This window comes from Pelobates fuscus, chromosome 9, assembly GCF_036172605.1.
Source record: "Pelobates fuscus isolate aPelFus1 chromosome 9, aPelFus1.pri, whole genome shotgun sequence".
Taxonomy (NCBI): Eukaryota; Metazoa; Chordata; class Amphibia; order Anura; family Pelobatidae; genus Pelobates; species Pelobates fuscus.
Window position 1 is genome coordinate 50,317,993 of NC_086325.1, and position 24,916 is coordinate 50,342,908.

The 24,916-nt window shown below is 43.0% G+C and overlaps 1 protein-coding gene across 1 annotated transcript in view; it reads right to left on the reverse strand.

Moving 5' to 3' along the window:
- The window catches only part of SLC25A43 (solute carrier family 25 member 43), a 40,841-nt gene that overhangs the window by 13,041 nt on the left and 2,884 nt on the right, over positions 1 to 24,916 (reverse strand). The window contains exon 3 of the mRNA XM_063431957.1: positions 22,471 to 22,643. Within this exon, the coding sequence (XP_063288027.1) occupies positions 22,471 to 22,643 (173 nt within the window). The remainder of the gene's footprint in view (positions 1 to 22,470; positions 22,644 to 24,916) is intronic.

A 24,916-nucleotide genomic window follows, 5' to 3' on the forward strand; every position in this document is an offset into this window, starting at 1 on the left:
TATTAAAACATGAATGCATTATTCCTGTGTTTTTACATTATTGGGATATCTATAAACAGTTTGCAAAAGCTGCAGATTTCTTATCTGCAATCTTTGCAAGCCTTCCCCTTTCCACTCCGGCATAACCGGAAAGTTTGTGTAGTGTTCATATAACCATGCCTTCAACAAAAATGGAGGAAATGGACAAAAACAATAAATAAAAAAGTGTAAAATCTTCTTTAAGACTATCAGGATGCCCCAAATTGTGAGAATTTGCAGTGAATTAAAAAAAATTAAATGGGCATTTTTTTTTCATTAAAAACTATTTCTGACCCATTTCATTTTAAAACAAATGAGTTTTAAATTTACACTTGAACCCAAAAGGGCCAGTTTTAAATTTCCCGGAGTAAGCCTGGAAGGCTCAGACATACATTTTCGCTGGTATTTAGTAAGGTGGAAAAAAATAATCTATGTTTTTAATTCCTAAAATGTAAAATTCACTTTAAAATCGTGGAGTTTAATAATTGTGAATAAACAAGTCTATTAGATAGCAAACTATAAAAACAAAAACGAAGTTTTGTATTTCTCACTATATATATATATATATATATATATATATATATATATATATATATATATATATATATATATATTTATACGCTATATTAATTTTCCTGGTTGTTCTGGCAGTGACAGGAGTATTTAAGGCAGGAAATCCAGATAAATATAGAGGATGGACGGGACAGTGTCATCGTGGGAACAGACAGATTGCACTGCTGGACCGCAACCAAAATTGTTGTCATTCCCAGATGGCAAAAGTATGATCGGAACACCAGACCTCATTCATATAAGCGTGTTTGCAAACAGCTTTCCACGCTGTGCCTTACCTAAATTATTTTGTTGGCTTTGCGTGTGTAAACCAATACTACTTTACACATGAGGGTGTAAATTGACTGTCTTCTATCTGCATATCAGCCAATTGTGATTTGGATCTGGAGAACACATTTCATAAGTAGAGGGGCAAATTATCTATATAAATTTGAAAAACAAATTACATATAGGCATCCAAACTAAAACAACAGTATATGTGAACACAACCCCAGTGAAAAGTATATTATATAAAGCAAACCAAAACTTCCCCTGTATTTGGGTGAAGAATCTAGGTGAATCCCCGAAGACTTCCTCCTGTCTTCAATAGATATATACGATATAGAATAGGGGACAATCTGCTAAATGCAAATAAAACAAAGAAACATAGCGTATAACTGTGTGGAGACTGGCGCTGATGTGAAATCACAATTGGTCACTCACAGATTTGTAGAATAAAAAGAGCCTTGAGTGGTGTCTTTTCTTTCAGTGTCCAGTCTATTGTCACTTCTCACATATTCATCAACCAATAGGTGTATATATCTCAAAGAGAAGAATATACAAAAGTGTAGTGCACTTCCAGAGTATAATAAAAAATATATTTAATAACTTACATTCAAGTATCAAAAAAACAGCATGTCACCATAAAGCGTCCTACGCGTTTCGTCCTCTAGGCTGGACTTCCTCAGGGACTTGGTGAAGTAAAGTGCAGTAAGAATCACAGTAACAGCAATCCATTGCTGTTACTGTGATTCTTACTGCACTTTACTTCACCAAGTCCCTGAGGAAGTCCAGCCTAGAGGACGAAACGCGTAGGACGCTTTATGGTGACATGCTGTTTTTTTGATACTTGAATGTAAGTTATTAAATATATTTTTTATTATACTCTGGAAGTGCACTACACTTTTGTATATTCTTCTCTTTGAGATATATACACCTATTGGTTGATGAATATGTGAGAAGTGACAATAGACTGGACACTGAAAGAAAAGACACCACTCAAGGCTCTTTTTATGCTACAAATCTGTGAGTGACCAATTGTGATTTCACATCAGCGCCAGTCTCCACACAGTTATACGCTATGTTTCTTTGTTTTATTTGCATTTAGCAGATTGTCCCCTATTCTATATCGTATACATATAGGCGTCTACAGAAAAGTTAAGGACAAGAAGTGGTGATTTATTTCCCCCTTCTAAAAAGATTTGCAGCCGTTTTATTGTTATATTAAAGGATCACTATAGTGTCAGGAACACAAAGCGGTTTTCCTGATACTATAGTGCCCTGTGGGTGCCTCCAGCCTCAGGGTCCCCCTCCTGTGGCGCTGAAGGGGTTAAAACCCCTTCAGCAGCTTACCTTAATGCAGCGCCGGGCTCCCTCGGCGCTGGTGACGTCTCCTCCCCCGGTCGACGTCAGCTCCCCGTCCGACGTCAGTGGAGCCAAATGCGCATGCAAGACATTCAAAGTGTCCATTGGAAAGCATTTCTCAATGCTTTCCTATGGACGCTCTGCGCGATGGAGGCATAATATGCCTTCAGCGTCGCAGATGTGCCTCTAGTGGCTGTCCAGAAGACAGCCACTAGAGGCTGGCTTAACCCCAAATGTAAACATAGCAGTTTCTTTGAACACTTCCTGTAAAGAGAGATATAATTTTTAAACTTCCTTTATTCCACAGTCTATTTAATTTCTTATCTCCTGCTCTGTTAATAGCCTTCTACAACCTGCAAGAACCTTCTGTGTGTGATTAACGTTCAATTTACAGAGCAGGCGATACAAACTTCTAAAGAAAGTTAACATCCGATTGAAAATGGAACCATGGGGGCGGGGCCGGGCAGCCATGCTAGCAGGCTGCAAGTCACTATGGCTCCTGAGGAATTTAGCTAATATCGGGCAAATCCCCACTCAACTCAGCCTGAAACACCCTGAAAATCCATGGTGCAAGATCCTGGAGTGTCCCGGTGCAGCTAGAACATCTGATATCGGGTGGTTCTGGGTCCCGGTGAGATGCTCTGGGGCTTGGAGACTGAGGCCTACCCGGGGAGGGGGAGTAGAGCAGACGGCCGCTGCTTTGCTTTTCAGCCTCAGGGTCCCCCTCCTGTGGCGCTGAAGGGGTTAAAACCCCTTCAGCAGCTTACCTTAATGCAGCGCCGGGCTCCCTCGGCGCTGGTGACGTCTCCTCCCCCGGTCGACGTCAGCTCCCCGTCCGACGTCAGTGGAGCCAAATGCGCATGCAAGACATTCAAAGTGTCCATTGGAAAGCATTTCTCAATGCTTTCCTATGGACGCTCTGCGCGATGGAGGCATAATATGCCTTCAGCGTCGCAGATGTGCCTCTAGTGGCTGTCCAGAAGACAGCCACTAGAGGCTGGCTTAACCCCAAATGTAAACATAGCAGTTTCTTTGAACACTTCCTGTAAAGAGAGATATAATTTTTAAACTTCCTTTATTCCACAGTCTATTTAATTTCTTATCTCCTGCTCTGTTAATAGCCTTCTACAACCTGCAAGAACCTTCTGTGTGTGATTAACGTTCAATTTACAGAGCAGGCGATACAAACTTCTAAAGAAAGTTAACATCCGATTGAAAATGGAACCATGGGGGCGGGGCCGGGCAGCCATGCTAGCAGGCTGCAAGTCACTATGGCTCCTGAGGAATTTAGCTAATATCGGGCAAATCCCCACTCAACTCAGCCTGAAACACCCTGAAAATCCATGGTGCAAGATCCTGGAGTGTCCCGGTGCAGCTAGAACATCTGATATCGGGTGGTTCTGGGTCCCGGTGAGATGCTCTGGGGCTTGGAGACTGAGGCCTACCCGGGGAGGGGGAGTAGAGCAGACGGCCGCTGCTTTGCTTTTCACCCCGGCTGCAGAGAACCACAACGCGACTGGAGCCCTCCCGGCCCCGTTCACCCCCCCCCCCTTTGGAGCGGTGGGGGTTATCCCGGTCCCCACCAGGCAAGCAAACACCCACAAGGCACTCCTGGGCAGCTCGGCACCAGCCGCCAACGACTGCCACGCGGCCTCAACAAATTGGCCGAACGAGCTGTAACTGCCCCACAGGCCACTGGAGAAGAGCCGCGCAGACCGCGCAAACTGAGAACGCCTTACCCCAGCCTCCTACTACCAAGACTGCATACCATCACTGGTGGAAGGCCCTGAAAAGCTGTCCCCTTGTAACAGCTAGGTCGCACCGCTAACCGCACCTGGACAAGATGATCTGTTCAGCACAAGACCTGCACTCACCCCACGACTGGGTCACACGACCACATCAACCTCCGGACACTGTGCCCTTCAGCGGGTCGTCGGGACCCAGTAGTTTCGGAGAGACCTGCAGGGTGTATCCCCATGCCCAAGAAGAGGATGCCTACTAATAAGCTTCCACAAAGTAAGCGAACGGAAGACATGAAAGGCACAAACCGCAGAACTCACCGCAGGCAGCCTCACCAAGGGACACTCTGGCGGCATTCACCGCTACATGGAGGGAGATATTTGCTAATAATGTCACAGTCAAACCTGCAATACACAGCGGTCTCCAACACCCTGACACTCGCAGTGGATGACCCAGTGTGCCGCGATCTGCCTGATGGTACTCTATTCTACTCTTCTTTATTTTACTGCATTTTACTTTACTTTATCTGAATAATAGCCCTAGCTAAGATACTTGCTGTATAAAAACGTCTGTACACCCAAGCACTTATTAGCTGGTTAGGATGATGTACTATTCAGCATGTTTTTTACCTAAGTCAGACATGTTAATTAACTTCTTGTAATCATAACCCATGCTAATGTAACTCGTATTTACTAACATTCTGATCTAAGCAACATTACTTTAACATTTCAAAATGTGCAGATAATCTCAATGCTCCAACTGTTATGCCTGAAAATTATGCTCGGGGAATGCTATTGGGGCACCACGAGCTTGTATGTTATTTACACAAAGCACGATAAAAATAAAGAATAATAAAAAAAAAAAATGTCATTTCTAAAAAATTTTTTTAAATGTAAGCTGTGTCAGTCACGGGAGGTGTGTCTAGGTAGGGCTGCGGGTTCAGAAACAAAATAAATGTAACCCTTAAATGGCAAAAAAATGAGCAGTGAGACTGCAGGAGCATGATCTATACACCAAAACAGTTTACTTAAAGGGGCACTATAGTCACCAGTGCAACTACACGTATTCCTGACCCTATAGTGTTAACACGACCATCTAGCCCCCCTGGGCTCCTCATGCCTCCATAAATACAGAAAAAACTTACTGTATTCAAGCCAGAAGCTGTAAATCTGCATGCTGTTAGACTCAGAAAAACAAGCAGTCTGCTGACATGTGATAGCCTGATCCAATCACAGTGCTTCCCCATAGGATTGTCTGAGACTGACAAGGAGGCAGATCAGGGGCAGAGCCAGCATAATTCAAACACAGCCCTGGCCAATCAGCATCTCCTCATAGAGATGAATTGAATCAATGAATCTCTATGAGGAAAGTTCAGTGTCTGCATGCAGTGGGAGGAGATACTGAATCACAGGATGCTCGTGCACAGCAGATCTGAGTGGATGGAGACATATTATGCCTCCATCAACTCAGACGTCCCTCTGGTTCACTCTGAGTGACTGCAACTGGAGGTGTTCCTAGCTTTCAATGTAAACACTGTATTTTCCTCAGAAAATACAGTGTTAACATGAGAAAGGCTGCAGGGAGCTATAGTTCTCACCTGAACAACCTCATTAAGCTGAAGTTGTTCAGGTGACTATAGTGTCCCTTTAAAATAAAGTTGTTTTAATGCCTATAGAGTCCCTTTAACATTCACAGACAGCCCTCAATGGGGCAAATAGGCACAAAAGAATAGTCAAGTGAACCCCAAGGTTGAGGTAGATAGAAGTAAACAATACGAATATACTAAACTGGGTCAAGGGTTATATAGGGCAGGGGCAGTGTAGAACTAGTCAGGTCAAAAAAACAAACAAACAAAAAAAAAAAACCCAGAGCATTTTACAGCAGGTAAATGGATGGGACTTTATAGTATTGGATCCAGTCGGAATTTGAAAAGTGATTTGGCTACTCAATCAAGCAAACATAAGCGCAGTAACCAATACTCAAGCGACATTATATCTGGTTACATTTTGCACTATAACTTTTGCTAAAGGTGTTTGATCTTTATGAATTTATTTATTTTATCTTTTTTTAGACTGTGTTGTTGCAATATCCAGGGGGTTGCAATATGCCAAAAAGATTTACGTACTTATTATATTCATAATTGATATGTTATTTAATTTGAAACATTTATCGGTTTTCTTATCGGTGTTTTTTAAACTGATATTTTTGTTCAAGATTTTTCGTTTTCACGCCCTAGTGTAAATCAGTCATTTCCAAAATTGACTGCATTTTAATTGGCCCTACATTTTCAAAGCCCTGTATGCTTTACAATTTTCATGAAACGTCATATCGGTCAGAAGGGCAAGCAGGTCATTCTTGTAGCGCATGGGGTAAGGCCAGAGCAAAATCCTCCAGTAAGTGTTTATGATTACCAACCAAATCATTGCTGGTCCAACTTTCTTTTCCTACAGTGCCACCTGGTGGCCTATTACTACCGTACTGTGTACCCAAAATGAAATTCTACATACATACATTAGGGTCTGGCTTTAAAGTTAACTTGTGAGTCACATGTAGTATGAACTCCTAGGGGTGTAGGGAAGTGAATTCAATTTAAAGTAGAACACAATGGACCAGTTATAGCTAGTGCAATTGAAACTGTATTAAAATATACATAAAAGGATTATATCTGTCTTCGAAAATTAAAACAAAAAACAAAAAAAAACCCTCTATTATTTGCTTTAATCCTGTAGTATCCACAAATCTAAGAGTAACTCACAAGTTGATCATCGTGGGATATCTTTAAACCCTAATTTGTAATAAATTGAAAAGTGAATTTTAAAATGTAAGCTAAAATCAACTGCCTCTTAATTGCTTGTGTGCTCAGTCATAGAACAAGCAATTATTATCAGTTTTACACTAAACTGGGAATGTTCGGGAATTCAACAAAATGCATAATTTTAGACAAAAATAGCTAAACTGGAAAAACATGAAATTCGGCCTAAAAAAAAATCACTTTGCGAGAATCCTCACTTTTGTGAATAAGTTTGAATAATTTATGCTCAACGTGTCATTATTGGGAGCTCAGCTGTACCTGATTTGCAAGGAAACTCCCCACAATAGGGGCACCCCCGCTAAAATGCCAAGACCTGCACTATGAATAGATGGCAGGGACGCCATAGCCCATTTATCCATCTATAATACATTATTGTACTAGGGTACCGACACAGGAACACAAATAAAGCATGTGCACAAACTGATACTACAGCCAGGAAATGTAATATGCAAGGGTAAAATGATTAACATTTCACAGAGATACAGGATATTTCTCAATGATACCAGGGCCATGCAGACAATGGGATTCAGAGATAATGAATGCACCTTAACAAAAAACAGGTATTTAGATATGGCTTAGATATAAAAGAGGGCTGGTGTTTGTTCTACAGGTATTGGGATCTCAGGGGAGTACAAGCTAGGAGAGAATATTTACATACAGCATTCAAGATATAAAAGGAAGTCTACAGAGTATACACTACAGAGTAACAGCTAACACACAATACAACAAATAGTATCCATGGAAATGGTGGTAAAACTGTAAGTCTACGCTAATTAAACATGCACAGACACAGCCTGGAATAACGACAATAAAGCAATCCGTCACTGCAAAACTAAATCACTCGGTGGAAAAAAAATAAAGAGGTTAAGCAACGCAGTGTCTTGTTCGCAAGGTGTCAACGTCAAAATAGGAGAGCCCAGAGGATAGGACAGATCACTCAGTCTTCTGGTGTAGACAGATCACAGGTCTCAGAAATAAATAAATGAATATGCATAACTCATACTGGGTTATTTGCTAAAGTGAGAATTTAAAGAGAATTTCAAGTTTAAAGTCTAAATAGTCGAACTTGAAAACTTCTCTTTCAGTTATTCTTTAATTCAGCTACTCTGGCCTTAAATTTGAAATTCACTTTGGTGTGTACCAGCCCTTTTAAAGCCTGGACCAAATTTTGTCATTTCTTTGAAGTGTCACTTTTCAGTGGAGAAGAATTGCTTAACCTGCACCAAATGCTCAAGTGCCGACCGAGTTGCAGGTAGCCCCTCCTCTTAATATTGGTGATCTAAATATTATGAGAGCGCCCAAACTGGGACTTGAACCCTGGACCCTCAGATTAAATGTCTGATACTCTACCGACTGAGCCATCCATGCTCTTGCAAAGTTGCTCTGCTGGCGCTCCGTGTGTGCCTGGTAACATGGTCCAATTGAAAAGCTACTTTGAGCTGATTGAAAACGTAGCACTGCCTGTCAACCTGAAAACGGCTGAAAACAAGCTCACCTGCTTGTAAACTGAATCTCTTCTCCTGGCTTACACACAAATTGCCGCAAATCTTTGTCAGTTTACACACCTTCACCCCTTGCTTGAGTGCTGACAAGCTGTTTCAAGGTATCCGGGAGGTCTCCTTCCTCTTTGCGTATGATGCTGACTTCACATCCATTTCAAGGGGACAATTGACTTTGCATTTTCTCAAAGCACTTTTCTAGATCAGAAAGACACTGAATCTGTCTGGAACAAGTAGATCCCAGTGCTTGAGCAGACAGGAATGTTTGACAGTGGGATAAATAAAGGTAGGCGTGGCAAGTGAGGCGTTTGGAATGTGGGTGCTGAGAGAAAATCTAAGCGCGCATGACTCAAACGGTACACCCGAAACCCTTCTATTTGCCACAAGGAAGTTGGCGACGTTGAAAATGGACTTCAACACTAAAGTAAGAATTCAAGGTGAATTTAAAATTTGCGGTCAAATTAGCCAAACTGGAAATGTTTTCTACAAATGTTCTCTAAGTAACCTATGTTTTCCATTCAGCTACTCTTGCCTTAAATTTAAAATTCACTTTAAATTCTCACTGTGGTTAATAGCCCACCTTGGGTGTACCAGAACTTGTAAAGCTTGGACAGCCATTCCATAATGGTGATCTAAAAATCATGAGAGCACCCAAACAGGGACTTGAACCCTGGACCCTCAGATTAAAAGTCTGAAGCTCTACCACAGTGATGGCTAACCTTGACACCATAAATTGTTTCTGGACTACATTTCCCATGATGCTCAGCTAGCTTTTAGACTCTAAAAGCTAAAAGCTAGCTGAGCATCATGGGAAATGTAGACCAGAAACAATTTCTGGTGTCAAGGTTAGCCATCACTGCTCTACCGACTGAGCTCCATATGTGCCTGGTGACCTAGTCCTATTGAAAATCTACTCTCGGCTGATTTAAAATGTAGGACTGTAATCAAATTCTCACTTTGGTAAATAACCCTGATCATGAAAGCTAAACTACAGACCACTTTAAAGAATAGGCATGGTATACAGATTAACACTAACTAGGGCCATATAAGGTCTTCTAAAAAGGTTTAAGAGCCTTTCAAAAAGGATTTCACTTCTAGCATAAGAGATGGAGGCCATATAAGTGAAAGAGATCCATTGGCGTTATTTTGGATCCTCTATGTAAATAGAAGATGTAAGCTCATCGGATTGGACAATTCAGAAGAGGCATCCACCAAACCTGCAAGTCGAGCATTGCTTGGACAATCTACTATATTTGCCCGTTGTCTTCAATACACGCAGTGCAGAGCTTCCTTCGTCTTAACTTTTGATAGTAAATACAATGACTTCCCATCACATAGCATTACTTATCATAATTAAGGAACAATATTTACCGGTCAAAAAAGTAAGTGTGGAACTGCATCCCATCCATAAATAAAGCCTGGGTGCAACCAAACCTGGGGGCCAGCACCAAGGCCCAAGAAGTAGTTTGTAGTCATTGAAGAAAAAGGTCCAGGCTTAAATCAGCATTTTATTGAACAACATTGTCCAGCAGCAGGACACTGTAATTCAATAAAATGCTGATTTAAGCCTTGGAGTGCCTAGACTTTTTTATTCAGTGACTACAAATGTTTACAGCTATGAGCTTTGTGGAAACACTGCAGTACTGTTTGCCATATTCTAAGCATATTTCCAATGCCAAATACTTAGTATTCAGGGTAAGCCTAGCTACTAGATATTACTGCCAGGAACCAACACTTACCTTTAATTCACAGAGATAAAAAGCATGCCTTCTCTCAATTCACCAAACAAAGCCAACATATTAGCAGTATTTCTGGAAATTATATTACCAACAAGTGCGTAAATGGAAATTAAACACATGGACTACGGCTATATGTTATTGAAATAAAGAATTTGTATAAAAAAGGAGGGTATTGACTAAACTCAAGAAACATCAACCTTTCAATGACTGAAAATAGAAAACAAAAAAAAACACCTTGGTAAGACATGGCCTCATTAACTAAGGAGCTTCTAGACTGAAGTTGGTGTGCGGATTACCAGTCATCTGCAAGGTGTTCTGACAAGGCGATAGAAGTTCTGGAATATACAGTAGATTATAAACTTGGTAGCTGGTGATGTAAAAAGAGGAGGAGGAAAAACAGACAGAGCCCAGACAAATTTCGTTTTGAAATTTTATGGTAAGTAGGATATAAAATGTAAAGAATGTAACATTTGTTCCATGCAACAACAAAATGGGATATCTCTGAACTTGCCAACCCTTTTCAAGTTTTGGGCGAACACTACACAAAATAAATATACCGTATAAGGAGATAAATAGAAAACGGAGATACAATACAACAAGAAAACCAGGAAGATGTGCATCTGGCTGTAGGATTGGGACAGCAAAATACTATGAATGGGCTATATTCTTTTATTGAAAGCTAAACTAGATCACTGGAATATTGATGAAATGGAAAGCTACAAATATAACATTTTTTACTTTTTAGTCAATTTAGCAGCACAATAATTTGTGTTTTCTTGTTCATCTTCCTTTTTAATTGTTATAGCTTGAATAGTAATACAGTAAAGTCATGTGAACAGTGAATTTATGTAATAAACACAAGTAGCTGATGAACCAAACATGCTATAGCCTATTGCGGTGGTTATGGTGCAAGGAATTTTTGAGTGCAGTGGTTTTTTTGTGTGTGTATTTTTTAGCAGTTCTAAAATAAATAAATAAAAATAAAGATAAACGGCCTTTCGGCTTTTTCCTGTCCGAATTTAGTGGCAATCATGGGCTGTGGGCTAAGTGGTTACTGTTTTCTGAGCATATTGTTGCCATCCAAATTTGAAATACCACTTTATCTAGGCGGCTGCAGAGGGTCCAGGTTTGGGTGCCAAGAAAGACCCATTGATAAACACAAAGACTGCACCTGAAGGCTTCTTGCACCATAACCACTACAATAAGTTGTAGTAGTTATTGTGCTTAGAGAACCCATTTTGTTCAGGTTTACTTAATTGTGATATGAGGTTTATTTGAAAAGTAATAGAACAAACACTGAAAATGTGATGTTTGTTTTATCAGAGGTTAAATGTATTGCAGACAGTCCAGACCATATGTGTCTCCGAAAAGCCAGCCAGCTGAACTTCCTGGAACTGAAAGGGAAGTACTTTATGGAAACTCGTATGTCTCTAAATGGGAAGTTCCCCAATCGGCACACTAGTTTATTAGTACATAATCCCCCCCATAGGCTATTACATATTCAAAGACTTTATTTCTGAACATTTACATAGTTACGTAACTAAATAGGGACTTGCGTCCATCAAGTTAAGCCTTTCTCACATCTGTTTTTGCAGTTGTTCCAAAAGAAGGCAAAAAACAAAAAAAAACAAATTTCAACTGCTTCCAACTTTGCAAAAAAACTAGGAAGAAAATCCTTCTTGAACCCAGACTCTCCCGGGATCAAGAAGCTATTACCCCACAAATTAAAATTATATCCCTGAATATTATGATTTAGCAAGTATTTATCCAATTGCTGTTTAAACATCTGTATAGACATTTGTATATATATATATAGACTATAGATAAAACCACCTCTTCAGGCAGAGAATTCCACATCCGTATTGCTCTTACTGTAAAAACCCTCTCCTTTGCATTAGACTAAATCTCCTTTCTTCCAGTCTAAATGCTATGTATAGTCCTGTTTATAAACAGATTTGCAGACAATGGTTTGGATCGGCCCTGAATATATTTGTATAATGCTATCATAGCCCCTCTGAGGCAGTATTTTTCTTAACTAAAACAGATTTAAATGTGTTAACCTTTCTTCCTAAATAAAATGCTCAATTTCTTCCATTAATTTTGTAGCCTGTCTTCACTTTTTGTAGTGCCATAATATATTTCTTTAGAAAAGGTGCCCGAACTTGCACAGTATACATATATATTTTTTATTACTGGTATTTATAAAGCGACACCAGTGATTCATAAAGAGGCAAAATTATATTTTAATTCTTTAAATTAATGCCCCTTTTTATACATGACAATACTACTGAAACATGGCTTTCAATGCCTATTTCAAGATAGTTTATAAATATGTTAACATGGTACTTCCTGGTTATTTAGCTCATTGGAGCAATAGCCCAGAGCACCTGCCTTCAAAAGACTTCTCATTGAACTGCATTGGGAAGCTTGTGATTGGACAGTCACAGAAAGTCTGGGCTGGAGAAGAAGAGGAGGGCTTGCAAAGGTTGCAGGCACGATATATGCAGCTTTTGCAAGCCGTTTTGTGTAGTGGATGCAGTGTGCTTGTTTGTGTAGTGGATGCAGTGTGCTTGTTTGTGTAGTGGATGCAGTGTGGGTAGTGGATGCAGTGTGTGTGTTTGTGTAGTGGATGCAATGTGCTGGTTTGTGTAGTGGATGCAGTGTGGGTAGTGGATGCAGTGTAGTGGATGCAGTGTGTGTTTGTGTAGTGGATGCAGTGTGGGTAGTGGATGCAGTGTGTGTGTTTGTGTAGTGGATGCAGTGAGAGTATTTGATTACTAAATGCAGTGTGTGTGTGTGTGTGTGTTTGTGTAGTGGATGCAATGTGCTGGTTTGTGTAGTGGATGCAGTGTGGGTAGTGGATGCAGTGTGTGTTTGTGTAGTGGATGCAGTGTGCTTGTTTGTGTAGTGGATGCAGTGTGCTTGTTTGTGTAGTGGATGCAGCGTGGGTAGTGGATGCAGTGTGTGTGTGTGTAGTGGATGCAGTGTGGGAAGTGGATTCAGTGTGTGTGTTTGTGTAGTGGATGCAATGTGCTGGTTTGTGTAGTGGATACAGCGTGGGTAGTGGATGCAGTGTGTGTGTGTTTGTGTAGTGGATTCCGTGTGGGTAGTGGATTCCGTGTGTGTGTTTGTGTAGTGGATGCAGGGCTGGAGAAGAAGGGGAGGGCTTGCAAAGGTTGCAGGCACGATATATGCAGCTTTTGCAAGTCGTTTTAGATATACCCCCAATGAAAAATGTATAATTAAAGCTGCACTGTCATCCCCACGAAAAAAATTGTATTTCATAAAGATAGAATTAGGGATCGACCGAAATTGATTTTATAGAGTAGATACCAATACCGATAATCGATGAACTTTCAGGCCGATAGCCAACCGATATTCTGTACATTTACCATATTTATTTATTTTTTGCAAATCTTTTTTTATGTGGTAAATGCACAAAATATAGATGTCAGTCAGATTTGTTTTTATGTTTTCAAGAATATTTAGATGTGTGTGTGTAGTGGATGCAGTGAGAGTATTTGATTACTAAATGCAGTGTGTGTGTGTGTGTTTGTGTAGTGGATGCAATGTGCTGGTTTGTGTAGTGGATGCAGTGTGGGTAGTGGATTCAGTGTGTGTGTTTGTGTAGTGGATGCAATGTGCTGGTTTGTGTAGTGGATGCAGTGTGGGTAGTGGATTCAGTGTGTGTGTTTGTGTAGTGGATGCAGTGTGCTTGTTAGTGTAGTGGATGCAGTGTGCTGGTTTGTGTAGTGGATGCAGTGTGTGTGTTTGTGTAGTGGATGCAATGTGCTGGTTTGTGTAGTGGATGCAGTGTGTGTGTTTGTGTAGTGGATGCAATGTGCGTAGTGGATGCAGCGTGTGTGTGTAGTGGATGCAGTGTGGGTAGTGGATTCAGTGTGTGTGTGCGCGCGTTTGTGTAGTTTATGCAGTGTGGGTAGTGGATTCAGTGTGTGTTTGTGTAGTGGATGCAGTGTGGGTAGTGGATGCAGTGTGTGTTTGTGTAGTGGATGCAGTGTGCTTGTTTGTGTAGTGGATTCAGTGAGAGTATTTGATTACTAAATGCAGTGTGTGTGTGTGTAGTGGATGCAATGTGCTGGTTTGTGTAGTGGATGCAGTGTGGGTAGTGGATGCAGTGTGTGTGTGTAGTGGATGCAGTGTGCTTGTTTGTGTAGTGCATGCAGTGTGTGTGTGTGTGTGTAGTGGATGCAATGTGCTGGTTTGTGTAGTGAATACAGTGTGTGTGTGTGTGTGTGTGTTTGTGAAGTGGATGCAGTGTGGGTAGTGGATTCAGTGTGTGTGTGTTTGTGTAGTGGATGCAGTGTGGGTAGTGGATGCAGTGTGTGTGTGTGCGTGTGTTTGTGTAGTGGATGCAGTGAGTATTTGATTACTAAATGCAGTGTGTGTGTGTGGTGGATGCAATGTGCTTGTTTGTGTAGTGGATGCAGTGTGTGTAGTGGATGCAGTGTGGATAGTGGATTCAGTGTGTGTGTTTGTGTAGTGGATGCAGTGTGTGTGTGTGTGTGTGTGTAAATATGTAGGAACTCCCCTCCTCCCCACCCCTTACCTGTCTCTTAGTGCCCCCCTCCCCATTCCCCAGTTCCTCTCCCTTCTCTTTTAGTGGTCACCCCTATCCCAGTGTTCCTTTTCCCTTCCCTCCCCTGTGAACATTAGTGTCCACCCTTAATGTTCTTCACCCCCCTTCCCTGTCCCATAGTGTTCTTCATCCCCCTTCCCGGTCTCATAGTGTTCTTCATCCCCCTTCCCGGTCTCATAGTGTTCTGTCCCCCCCTTCCCCTGTCCCATAGTGTTCCTTACCTCCCCCCACCCCCTTACATAGTGTTCCTTACCAACCCCCTTCCCCCATAGTATTCCTTACCACCCCCACCTTCTGTCCCATAGTGTTCTACCACCCACATCCCTTAGTGCCCCTCTCTCTTTCCCCTCCTTGTGTCTCCTAGTAGCGTGGCCGAGCGGAGCACATCGCGGTACAGGAGATTCAGTCTCCTGTACCCAGCCTTGACATCCTTTAGTCTCCTGTACTCAGAGAGCCCTTCCTTTCAGTCCGGCCGGGTACAGGAAACATAAAGTTCCTGTACCGCTGTGCGCACTGCTCCGCCACTCTACACAGAGTGCCTGGCAGGAGGGAGCACTGTACTCATTATGACTGTTTTGGAAGTTAAAGTGAAATTGAAGTTATATACAGAGACAAAGTAGGGACTACTCTGTCTTTGTATTTCTCCTATACCTGACTTTCTTAGATTCAGGGCAGAGTCTAAGTGACGGCTGCAGGGAATTGGCTGTATCTATGGGGGATCCCACGGTCTCGCAGCATCTTCCATAGACCACCATGCACAATAGTACAGCAGTAATATCGGCTCTGAAGAGGACCCCCAGATCAAAAGAAAAGGGTAAATCTCACCTTTATCTCCCCCCTGCTCAACCCCACTAGCAGTGATGTTACGGTCTAGGTCAGGCTTCCCCAAACTCCAGATGATGCTGAACTACAACTCCCATGATTCTCAGCCTATTTCATTTATAGAATCATGGGAGTTGTAGTACAGCAACATTTGGAGGGCCGGAGTTTGGGGAAGCCTGGTCTAGGTCATTGTGAATTTGGCAAAGTCCCCAGATGGTGTCAGTGTCGCTTTAAATACATGCATGTTTTGACTACAGATATAGCTACTAAACATTAATTTAAAAAAAAACAAAAAAACATTTTTGTTTTTGGGCAGTGGAGTGTACCTTTAATGCATTATTTAGATAACGCATTCAAATTATAATACAATTGTAACAAATAATAAAATAGATTACATTTTAAAGTTCATTTTAAATGAACAGCTATTTGTTTGATTGAAGGCATGTTTGCGACATGGGATGTCAGAGTGAATGAATGCAGGGCTGTAACAATGTGGGATGTCAGTATGAATATATGGATGTATATGTGCAGTTAGTTTATTTGTGTGAAGTGTATCTGTATGGAATGTGTGTGTGAGATTAGCGCAGTCTTTGCCACCTTAAAGGGACACTATAGTCACCGAGACCACTTCAGCTCAATGAAGTGGTCTGGGTGCCAGGTCCCTCTAGGGTTAACCCTGCCTGCTGTAAACAGAGTATCAGAGAAACTGCTATGTTTATATTGCAGGGTTAATCCAGCCTCTAGTGGCTGTCTTCCTGACAGCCGCTAGAGGCGCTTCTGCGATGCTGGATGCGAAAAATCGCATCCAGCGCGCAGAAAGGCCATAGGCAAGCATTGAGAAATGCTTTCCTATGGACTGTTTGAATGCGCGCGCGGCTGTTGCATTCCGGGAGCTGACATCGGCGGGGAAGGTGAGGTCACCAGCGCTGAGGGAGCCCTGACACTATAGTGATCCTTTAATTCAAATGTAGCCCAGTCATCCATGGTTCAGATGTTCTCTACTGCCCGTTGCTAGCCCATCAACCATTTCATGAGCCTACTCATTTCTCCATGGCACTAGGCTATGCTTCCTTATTTAATTAATGTACTACTTCCCACGTGTCACTAGTCCATTGCGCCTGTTTATATGACCACTTCCTAAGATCACTTTCAAAATTCCTCACTCAACATAGCTTACATGCACACACACAATTTTTTTTAACGGCAATACAAAAAATACAATTAAAAAGCTCACTGGCTCAGTTCACTTAAAGCACGGTTGTATGTGACTGGACTCGCTCCAGTTGGTAGAGACTCTGATTCTGAAGCCTCAGGAACCACAAAGCCCCTACTGGTTCCCTCTGTATGTGGCAACTTGTGCATAAGGCTGTAGGTATAACCAACATCCTGAGTTAGCACACTAGGCACCACTTTTCGCAAGCCCATTAAGGAGTAAGTGGAAATTGTGATCCTTGACCTAGACACGAAAAAAACTTCCACTCAATATAAAACAGATGGCCTATGATGCCCAAATGTGGATTATGAAAGCTAGTGCCGTAGTGCCCCCTTCCTGCAAATGGAGTATTCATGAAGATAAAATCTTTATGAAATATTTACACTGACTGTGTTGGAGTTTCACAGAAATTTCAACCCAGTCAAAAGATATACGGAGACGCAAGACACTTCTAGACACTGGGCGGAACTACCGCCGTCAAGAAGTGACAATCCACCAACCGTCATTAGTTACGTGATGGCTGCAGGGATTTGGCTCTATCTATAGAGGATACCATGGCCTTGCAGGATCCTTCAAAGACCTCAATGCTGCAAGTCAGGAGCAGAAGAGGACCATCCAGAAATAAATGGTCCTGCGAAGGACAGGTTCAGATAAGTTAAACATACCTTTGCCTGCCTCTCAACCAGCCACCAGATTCCCAGCGGCTATGTCACTGTTCAGGGTCTATGCAAAGTCCCCAGACAGAGACAGTTCCGCTTTAAATGTACCGTGTTCACCATATGGCTCCACTACTCTGAAGATGCCATTCTCAGCACTCACTGAAGATGTACCTTAGTCTACCTGTAAATCCATATGAAAGCACTATCTTTTTTTTTCTTTTTTTAGGTGTCACAAAATATACCTCTTCACATTCTATTAACTAATGTCCCAGTACCCTCCCAATAAATATTCCACTATTTCAAGACTGCCTGGTACATGAAAATTAATGTGTCTTCATGTTGGCCATGTATTTGGTTACCCTGGGCCAGAGATGCCACAGAAATGGAAAATTCACATTATGCTCAGACGGTCTAGAACTTGCCACTCTTCCCTTCTGGAGTCTACCTGTTGGGATATACGTACCCCTATCGTTTGCAAGTTCTCCCCCCATTATTCCCAACAATATTTTCTTGTAGGAGTAATTTCTCCTTCCTGCATTCCATTTGTCTCCATCCCTTTTTTCCTTGTTTTCTTCACAACCTATTCACCTTCTGCACATTCCACACATTCCAACTCACTGAGTTACTTCCCATCACGGACTTCAAAATAAAAATCATCTGTTCTTGAGCAGGTCTTAAAATTAGGTCAATACAACCCAGTGGCGGATCCAGAGCCTGATCTCGGGAGGGGCACTTGTAGATTATTTAAAGAAATAATCCAGACACAATAACCACTACAGCTCAGTGTAGTGGTTATGGTGTCTATAGTGCCGGGACCCCCTCCCAGAGTAAGTAGTCAAACCGTTTAAGAACAGTTTGACAACTTACCTGAAGTCTGCTGGGAAATGGGGCTGTAGTAGTGCATAGGAGCAGTAGTGTGTGTGAGTGGTGCAATGTGTAAGGGGTGCAGTGTGTGTGTGAGGGGGACAGTGTGTGAGCGTGTGTGAGAGCGGCAGTGTATGTCAGGGATGCAGTGTATGTGTGGGACAGTATGTGTGTGTGTAACAGTTGCAGTGTGTGTGTGTGAGTATTGCAGTGTATGTGTGAGTGTGGGCAATGTGTGTATATGGGGCGGCAGTGTATGGGGGGCAGTGTGTGTGTATGGGGGGCAGTGTGTGTGTATGGGGGGCAGTGTGTGTGTATGGGGGGCAGTGTGTGTGTATGGGGGGCAGTGTGTGTGTATGGGGGCAGTGTGTGTGTATGGGGGGCAGTGTGTGTGTATGGGGGGCAGTGTGTGTGTATGGGGGGCAGTGTGTGTGTATGGGGGGCAGTGTGTGTGTATGGGGGCAGTGTGTGTGTATGGGGGGCAGTATGGGTGTATGGGGGGCAGTATGGGTGTATGGGGCAGTGTGGGTGTATGGGGGGCAGTGTGTGTGTGTATGGGGGGCAGTATGGGTGTATGGGGGGCAGTATGGGTGTATGGGGGGCAGTGTGAGTGTATGGGGGGCAGTATGGGTGTATGGGGGCAGTATGGGTGTATGGGGGGCAGTATGGGTGTATGGGGGGCAGTATGGGTGTATGGGGGACAGTGTGGGTGTATGGGGGGCAGTATGGGTGTATGGGGGGCAGTATGGGGGGCAGTATGGGTGTATGGGGGGCAGTATGGGTGTATGGGGGGCAGTATGGGTGTATGGGGGGCAGTGTGTGTGTATGGGGGCAGTATGGGTGTATGGGGGCAGTGTGGGTGTATGGGGGCATTGTGGGTTTATTGGGGACAGTGTGGGTGTATGGGGGCAGTATGGGTGTATGGGGGGCAGTGTGTGTGTATGGGGGCAGTATGGGTGTATGGGGGCAGTGTGGGTGTATGGGGGCATTGTGGGTTTATTGGGGACAGTGTGGGTGTATGGGGGCAGTATGGGTGTATGGGGGGCAGTATGGGTGTATGGGGGGCAGTATGGGTGTATGGGGGGCAGTATGGGTGTATGGGGGGCAGTGTGTGTGTATGGGGGGCAGTGTGTGTGTATGGGGGGCAGTGTGTGTGTGTATGGGGGGCAGTATGGGTGTATGGGGGGCAGTATGGGTGTATGGGGGGCAGTATGGGTGTATGGGGGGCAGTATGGGTGTATGGGGGGCAGTGTGAGTGTATGGGGGGCAGTATGGGTGTATGGGGGCAGTATGGGTGTATGGGGGCAGTATGGGTGTATGGGGGGCAGTATGGGTGTATGGGGGGCAGTATGTGTGTGTGTATGGGGGGCAGTATGGGTGTATGGGGGGCAGTGTGAGTGTATGGGGGGCAGTGTGAGTGTATGGGGGCAGTATGGGTGTATGGGGGGCAGTATGGGTGTATGGGGGGCAGTATGGGTGTATGGGGGGCAGTATGGGTGTATGGGGGGCAGTATGGGTGTATGGGGGCTTTTTTTTTTTTTAATATATATATATTTTTTATTTAAATAAATATTCTATGTCCCCCCTCCCTTCTTACCTTTACTGGGGGGAGGGGGGACATTTCCCTGGTGGTCCGGTGGGCGATTCATTGGGGGGGGGCAGTATGGGTGTATGGGGGGCAGTGTGTGTGTATGGGGGGCAGTGTGTGTGTATGGGGGGCAGTGTGTGTGTATGGGGGGCAGTGTGGGTGTATGGGGGGCAGTGTGTGTGTATGGGGGGCAGTGTGTGTGTATGGGGGGCAGTGTGTGTGTATGGGGGGCAGTATGGGTGTATGGGGGGCAGTGTGGGTGTATGGGGGCAGTGTGGGTGTATGGGGGCAGTGTGGGTTTATTGGGGACAGTGTGGGTGTATGGGGGGCAGTATGGGTGTATGGGGGGCAGTGTGTGTGTATGGGGGGCAGTATGGGTGTATGGGGGGCAGTATGGGTGTATGGGGGGCAGTGTGGGTGTATGGGGGGCAGTATGGGTTTATTGGGGACAGTGTGGGTGTATGGGGGGCAGTATGGGTGTATGGGGGGCAGTATGGGTGTATGGGGGGCAGTATGGGTGTATGGGGGGCAGTGTGTGTGTATGGGGGGCAGTATGGGTGTATGGGGGGCAGTGTGTGTGTATGGGGGGCAGTATGGGTGTATGGGGGGCAGTATGGGTGTATGGGGGGCAGTGTGAGTGTATGGGGGGCAGTATGGGTGTATGGGGGGCAGTGTGAGTGTATGGGGGCAGTATGGGTGTAATATAAGGGTATGGGGGCTTTTTTTTTTTAATATATATATATTTTTTATTTAAATAAATATTCTATGTCCCCCCTCCCTTCTTACCTTTACTGGGGGGAGGGGGGACATTTCCTGGTGGTCCGGTGGGCGATTCATTGGTGGTCCCAGTGGGGAGAGTGAACTCTAGCCCACGCTCCCGGGCTAGAGTTCACTCTCGCGAGATTTGGAGCGTTGCCGTGGTAACCGCGGCAACGCTCCAAATCTCGCAAGAGGAGGACTCGGAGGAGCTGCAGCCTGACCTCCGGGTCCTCCCTCTCACTCCCTCCCCCGCCGGCCGCCAGCACAGTGCCTGCGGACCGGGGAGGGAGATCTGTGATCTCCCCTCCGGTCTGCCCGCACATTGCAGGGCTGGCAGGGGAGGGGAGAGGAGAGGGAGACCGTCGGTATTCTCGGGGGGGGGCAATTGCCCCGTTGCCCCCCCCCTGGATCCGCCACTGATACAACCTCAGATGAACAATGCATGCCATATTACACTGTGTCATGATTAATTTAACAAAAATAAAGCCAATATGGAGAAGCCATGTGTGAACAACTAACGACGCCCTTACTGCTTCCATAGGAATTACGAGACTAAGTAGCAGACAGGTGCTGCTCATCAAATGCCCTTAATTAATTGATCATCATCAAGTGTGGCCACCTCTATAAAAGCCAAAGTTTTAGCAGTTTGCTGGTCTAGAGCATTCAGGTGTGAGTTAAGACTATGCAAAAGAGAAAAGACATCAGCAATGATATTAGAAAAATAATTGTTGCTACCCTCCAAACTGAGAAGGGTTATTAGGCCATTTCCAAACAATTTGAAGCCCATTCTACACGACTATTCAAAAGTTGAAAACATTCAAGATAGCCAATGTCAGACTGTGCAATGCTGAAAGAAATTACAAAACAATCCAAGAGTTACATCTCAGACTTTACAGGTCTCAGGTAGCATTTTAAATGGTAAAGTTCATGAAAGTACGATAAGAAAAAGACTGAACAAGTATGGTTTGTTTGGAAGTGTTGCCAGGAGAAAGCCTCTTCTCTCTAAAAAGTGCAAGGCTGCATGGATAAGTTTGGCAAAGTTGCATCTAGAAGACTTTGGAACAGTGTCCTGGACAGATGAGACTAAAGTGGAGATATTTGGCCATAATGCATAGCACCACAGCACCAGAGCATATCAGCACAAACACCTCATACCAACTATCAAGCACGGTGGTGAAGGGGTGATTATTTGGTCTTGTTTTGTAGCCACAGGACCTGGGAACCATGAACTCAAACTCCAAGTATTCTAAAATCAAATTTGAGGCCATCTGTCTTACTGCTCAAGCTTGGCTGAAATTGGGTCATGCAACAGGACAACGATCCCATGCACACCAACAACTCTACACATTATGGCTGATAAAAAAAAAAGAATCAAGGCTTTGCAATGGCCCAGTCAAAGTCCAGGCCTCAAACCAACTAAAATGATGTGACAGGACCTTAAGAAAGCTGTGCATAAACAAATGCCAGCAAACATCAATTAACTGTAGCAACGTTGTAAAGAAGAGTGTGATAAAATTCTTCCACAATATGAAAGACTAATAAAGTCGTACAGAAAATTCTAAATTAATTACTTCACATTATTGCTGCTAGAGGTCGTTCTGCAAGCTATTGACTCATAAGGTCTACTTGGTTTTTCACACAAGGCTTCTCCATTTTGGCTTTATTTTTGTTAAATAATTCATCACACAGTGTAATGTGTCATGTGTTGTTCTTCATCTGAGGTTGTATTTACCTAATTAAGACCTGCTAGGAAACAGATCATTATTATGTCCCGATATGTAAAAACATAGAATCCAAAGAGGGTGTACTTTCATTTTTCCATGACTGTATGTTTACAGTCTCATCAAGAATGTATGCACATCCATAACATTCTATTGTTTGTGCTGAACACATGTTGACAGAGCCAGCAATTTATTCCCACTGTTATTCAATCTGGCACATTAGAAAATAAAGATCAATAGATTTACCTGCATTTTCCTTTTTACTGTGTCGAAGGGGAAAGATATCGACTGTGCCACGGCTGCTGCTAAACAACCTTTCATAAAATTCTGAAGTGCGGTTGGATGACTACCAGGTTCTTGCCACAGTCTGTCCAAGCTGAAGTCCATAAAGAACAAGCTGGCGGAAAACGGGATTGCTCCTGGGAAAAGAAACACGTGGTTTTTATTCCTTTTTCTAAACACTAAATTAACTAGAAAACAAATTGCAATATTTATGCTGAAATATCCAATCTGTGACTATAACTGGGTTGAATAATTTGTATTAATCAGATGTGTTGGCCTAAAACTTGCAATATTCTATTTAGAATTTAGTAGACAAACAACAAAATAATAAAATACATTAAAGGGTTGCTCCAAGCATCATATCCTAGCCACTCCATCCTGCTGTAGTGTTTATGTTTACAGGAGTGCCATTGCTCAGTTCGCTGGCAACGGGGCAAACTATTTTGGAACGGTTTGCACCCCTCTGGTGCCACTCTTCAAGAAGTCGATCCAGTTGCCATTCAATAGCTAAGAGGATGAGCTGATTGTTCTCAGCCAAAGAATGGCAAACTGCGAACATTTGCACATAATTGACATCAGCCAGCCCAGTCCCGATGATGCTGCCAAAGGTGGCGTTACACCACTGGCAGCAAAGTGGCTATACTCCATATGTGCAGCGTTTTATACTAAAATGCTGCACATACAGAATCAGGGCACCATGACCACTTCAAATCACTGAAGTGGTTATGGTTCTTGGTGTAACCCATTAAATCAAGGCACTCAAATATCACAAAACCTTTGGTTCACTTAATTTCACTCTCAACTGTTTACCGCTACATCTGCATATTTTTGTATTAATGCTGATAACGCTTGTTATTTTTGGATAAATATATGATATATACAATATCAGTAAACCGTGCAAAAATAAAGCATATATATATATATATATAGAAAATTGTAAAGATGATAGCACTCTCAGGACTCCAATATAAGATTTAACTTTTAATGATTTACAGGATAAAAGATCGACGTTTCAGTCTGCTATACACAGACTTTCATCAGGACTGATGAAAGTCTGTGTATAGCAGACTGAAACGTCGATCTTTTATCCTGTAAATCATTAAAAGTTAAATCTTATATTGGAGTCCTGAGAGTGCTATCATCTTTACAATTTTCTACATTCTTGCTTGACAAGCACCAGGCAAGTAATTTTCTATTTCATGGAGTGCAAGATTATTTTCTATTTTTATATATATATATAAAAAGGAAATGAGGGACTGGCACTTTCACATTATATGTACTAAGCTACCTAACTTTGAATGTAGAAAAAGGGATCTGGAGTATAGATGCTTATATAGGAGAACCCAGCTCAAAAATTATTTAACAAGAAATCAAGGTTCATAGTGCAAAATAAATTAGTAAATACAACCCCCCCCCCACCTCCTAAGTAAGAAACAAAAACAAGACTGAAGAAGGAGTTACACCTTCGGCAGCAAAAGTTATGTGCATAGTTTCATAGCGAAATATTGCACATGCAAACTCCAGGCACCATGACCACTTTAAAACACTGAAGGGGCCCTAGTGTTTGGAATAACCCTCTAACTTACCATTAATCCAGCACTAAGATGGTCTCTCGCTACAAATCAGCCCTGCCTCTGCGAGATAGTCACTAGAGCTGATCTCCCAGCCCATCCAATGCTTCTCTCAATGAAGAATTTGGAGCAATTATTTCCCTGCACTGCTTCTCATAGAGAAACACTGAAGACAATGCTTCTCATCGAAAATTCTGTGAATGCGCTTTATGCTATAGCACAAAGCAGTGAGGAAAAGAACTCTCTGCAGTACGACACCAGGAATACCCAGTGGCTTTATGAAGAAAAAAAAAAATCTATTATTTTCTTAAAATTGGCACATTAATAAAGTGAGAAAGAGGGGATATTTTTAACTCCTAAATCACTTTAGTAGGCTGCAGTGTGTTCCTTCCAAAAGGAATTCATTGCACATGTAATTTAAAGGGACACTATAGTCACCAGAACTACAGCTTATTGAATTGAATTATTGAAATGTTCTGGTGAGTAGAATCATTACCTTCAGGCCTTTTGTTGTAAACACTGTCTTTTCAGAGAAAGTGCAGTGTTTACATTACAGCCTAGTGATAACTTCACTGGCCACTCCTTAGACGGCTGTTAGAGATCCTTCCTGGATCATGGCTGCCTAAAATGCATCCAAACATTCAGTATCTCTTCCCTTTGCAAGCAGACACTGAACTTTCCTTTATTGATTCAATTCATCTCTATGAGGAGATGCTGATTGGCCAGGGCTGTGTTTAAATCATGCTGGCTCTGCCCCTGATCTGCCTCCTTGTCAGTCTCAGCCAATCCTATGGGGAAGCATTGTGATTGGATCAGGCCACCACTTCAGACTGCTTGTT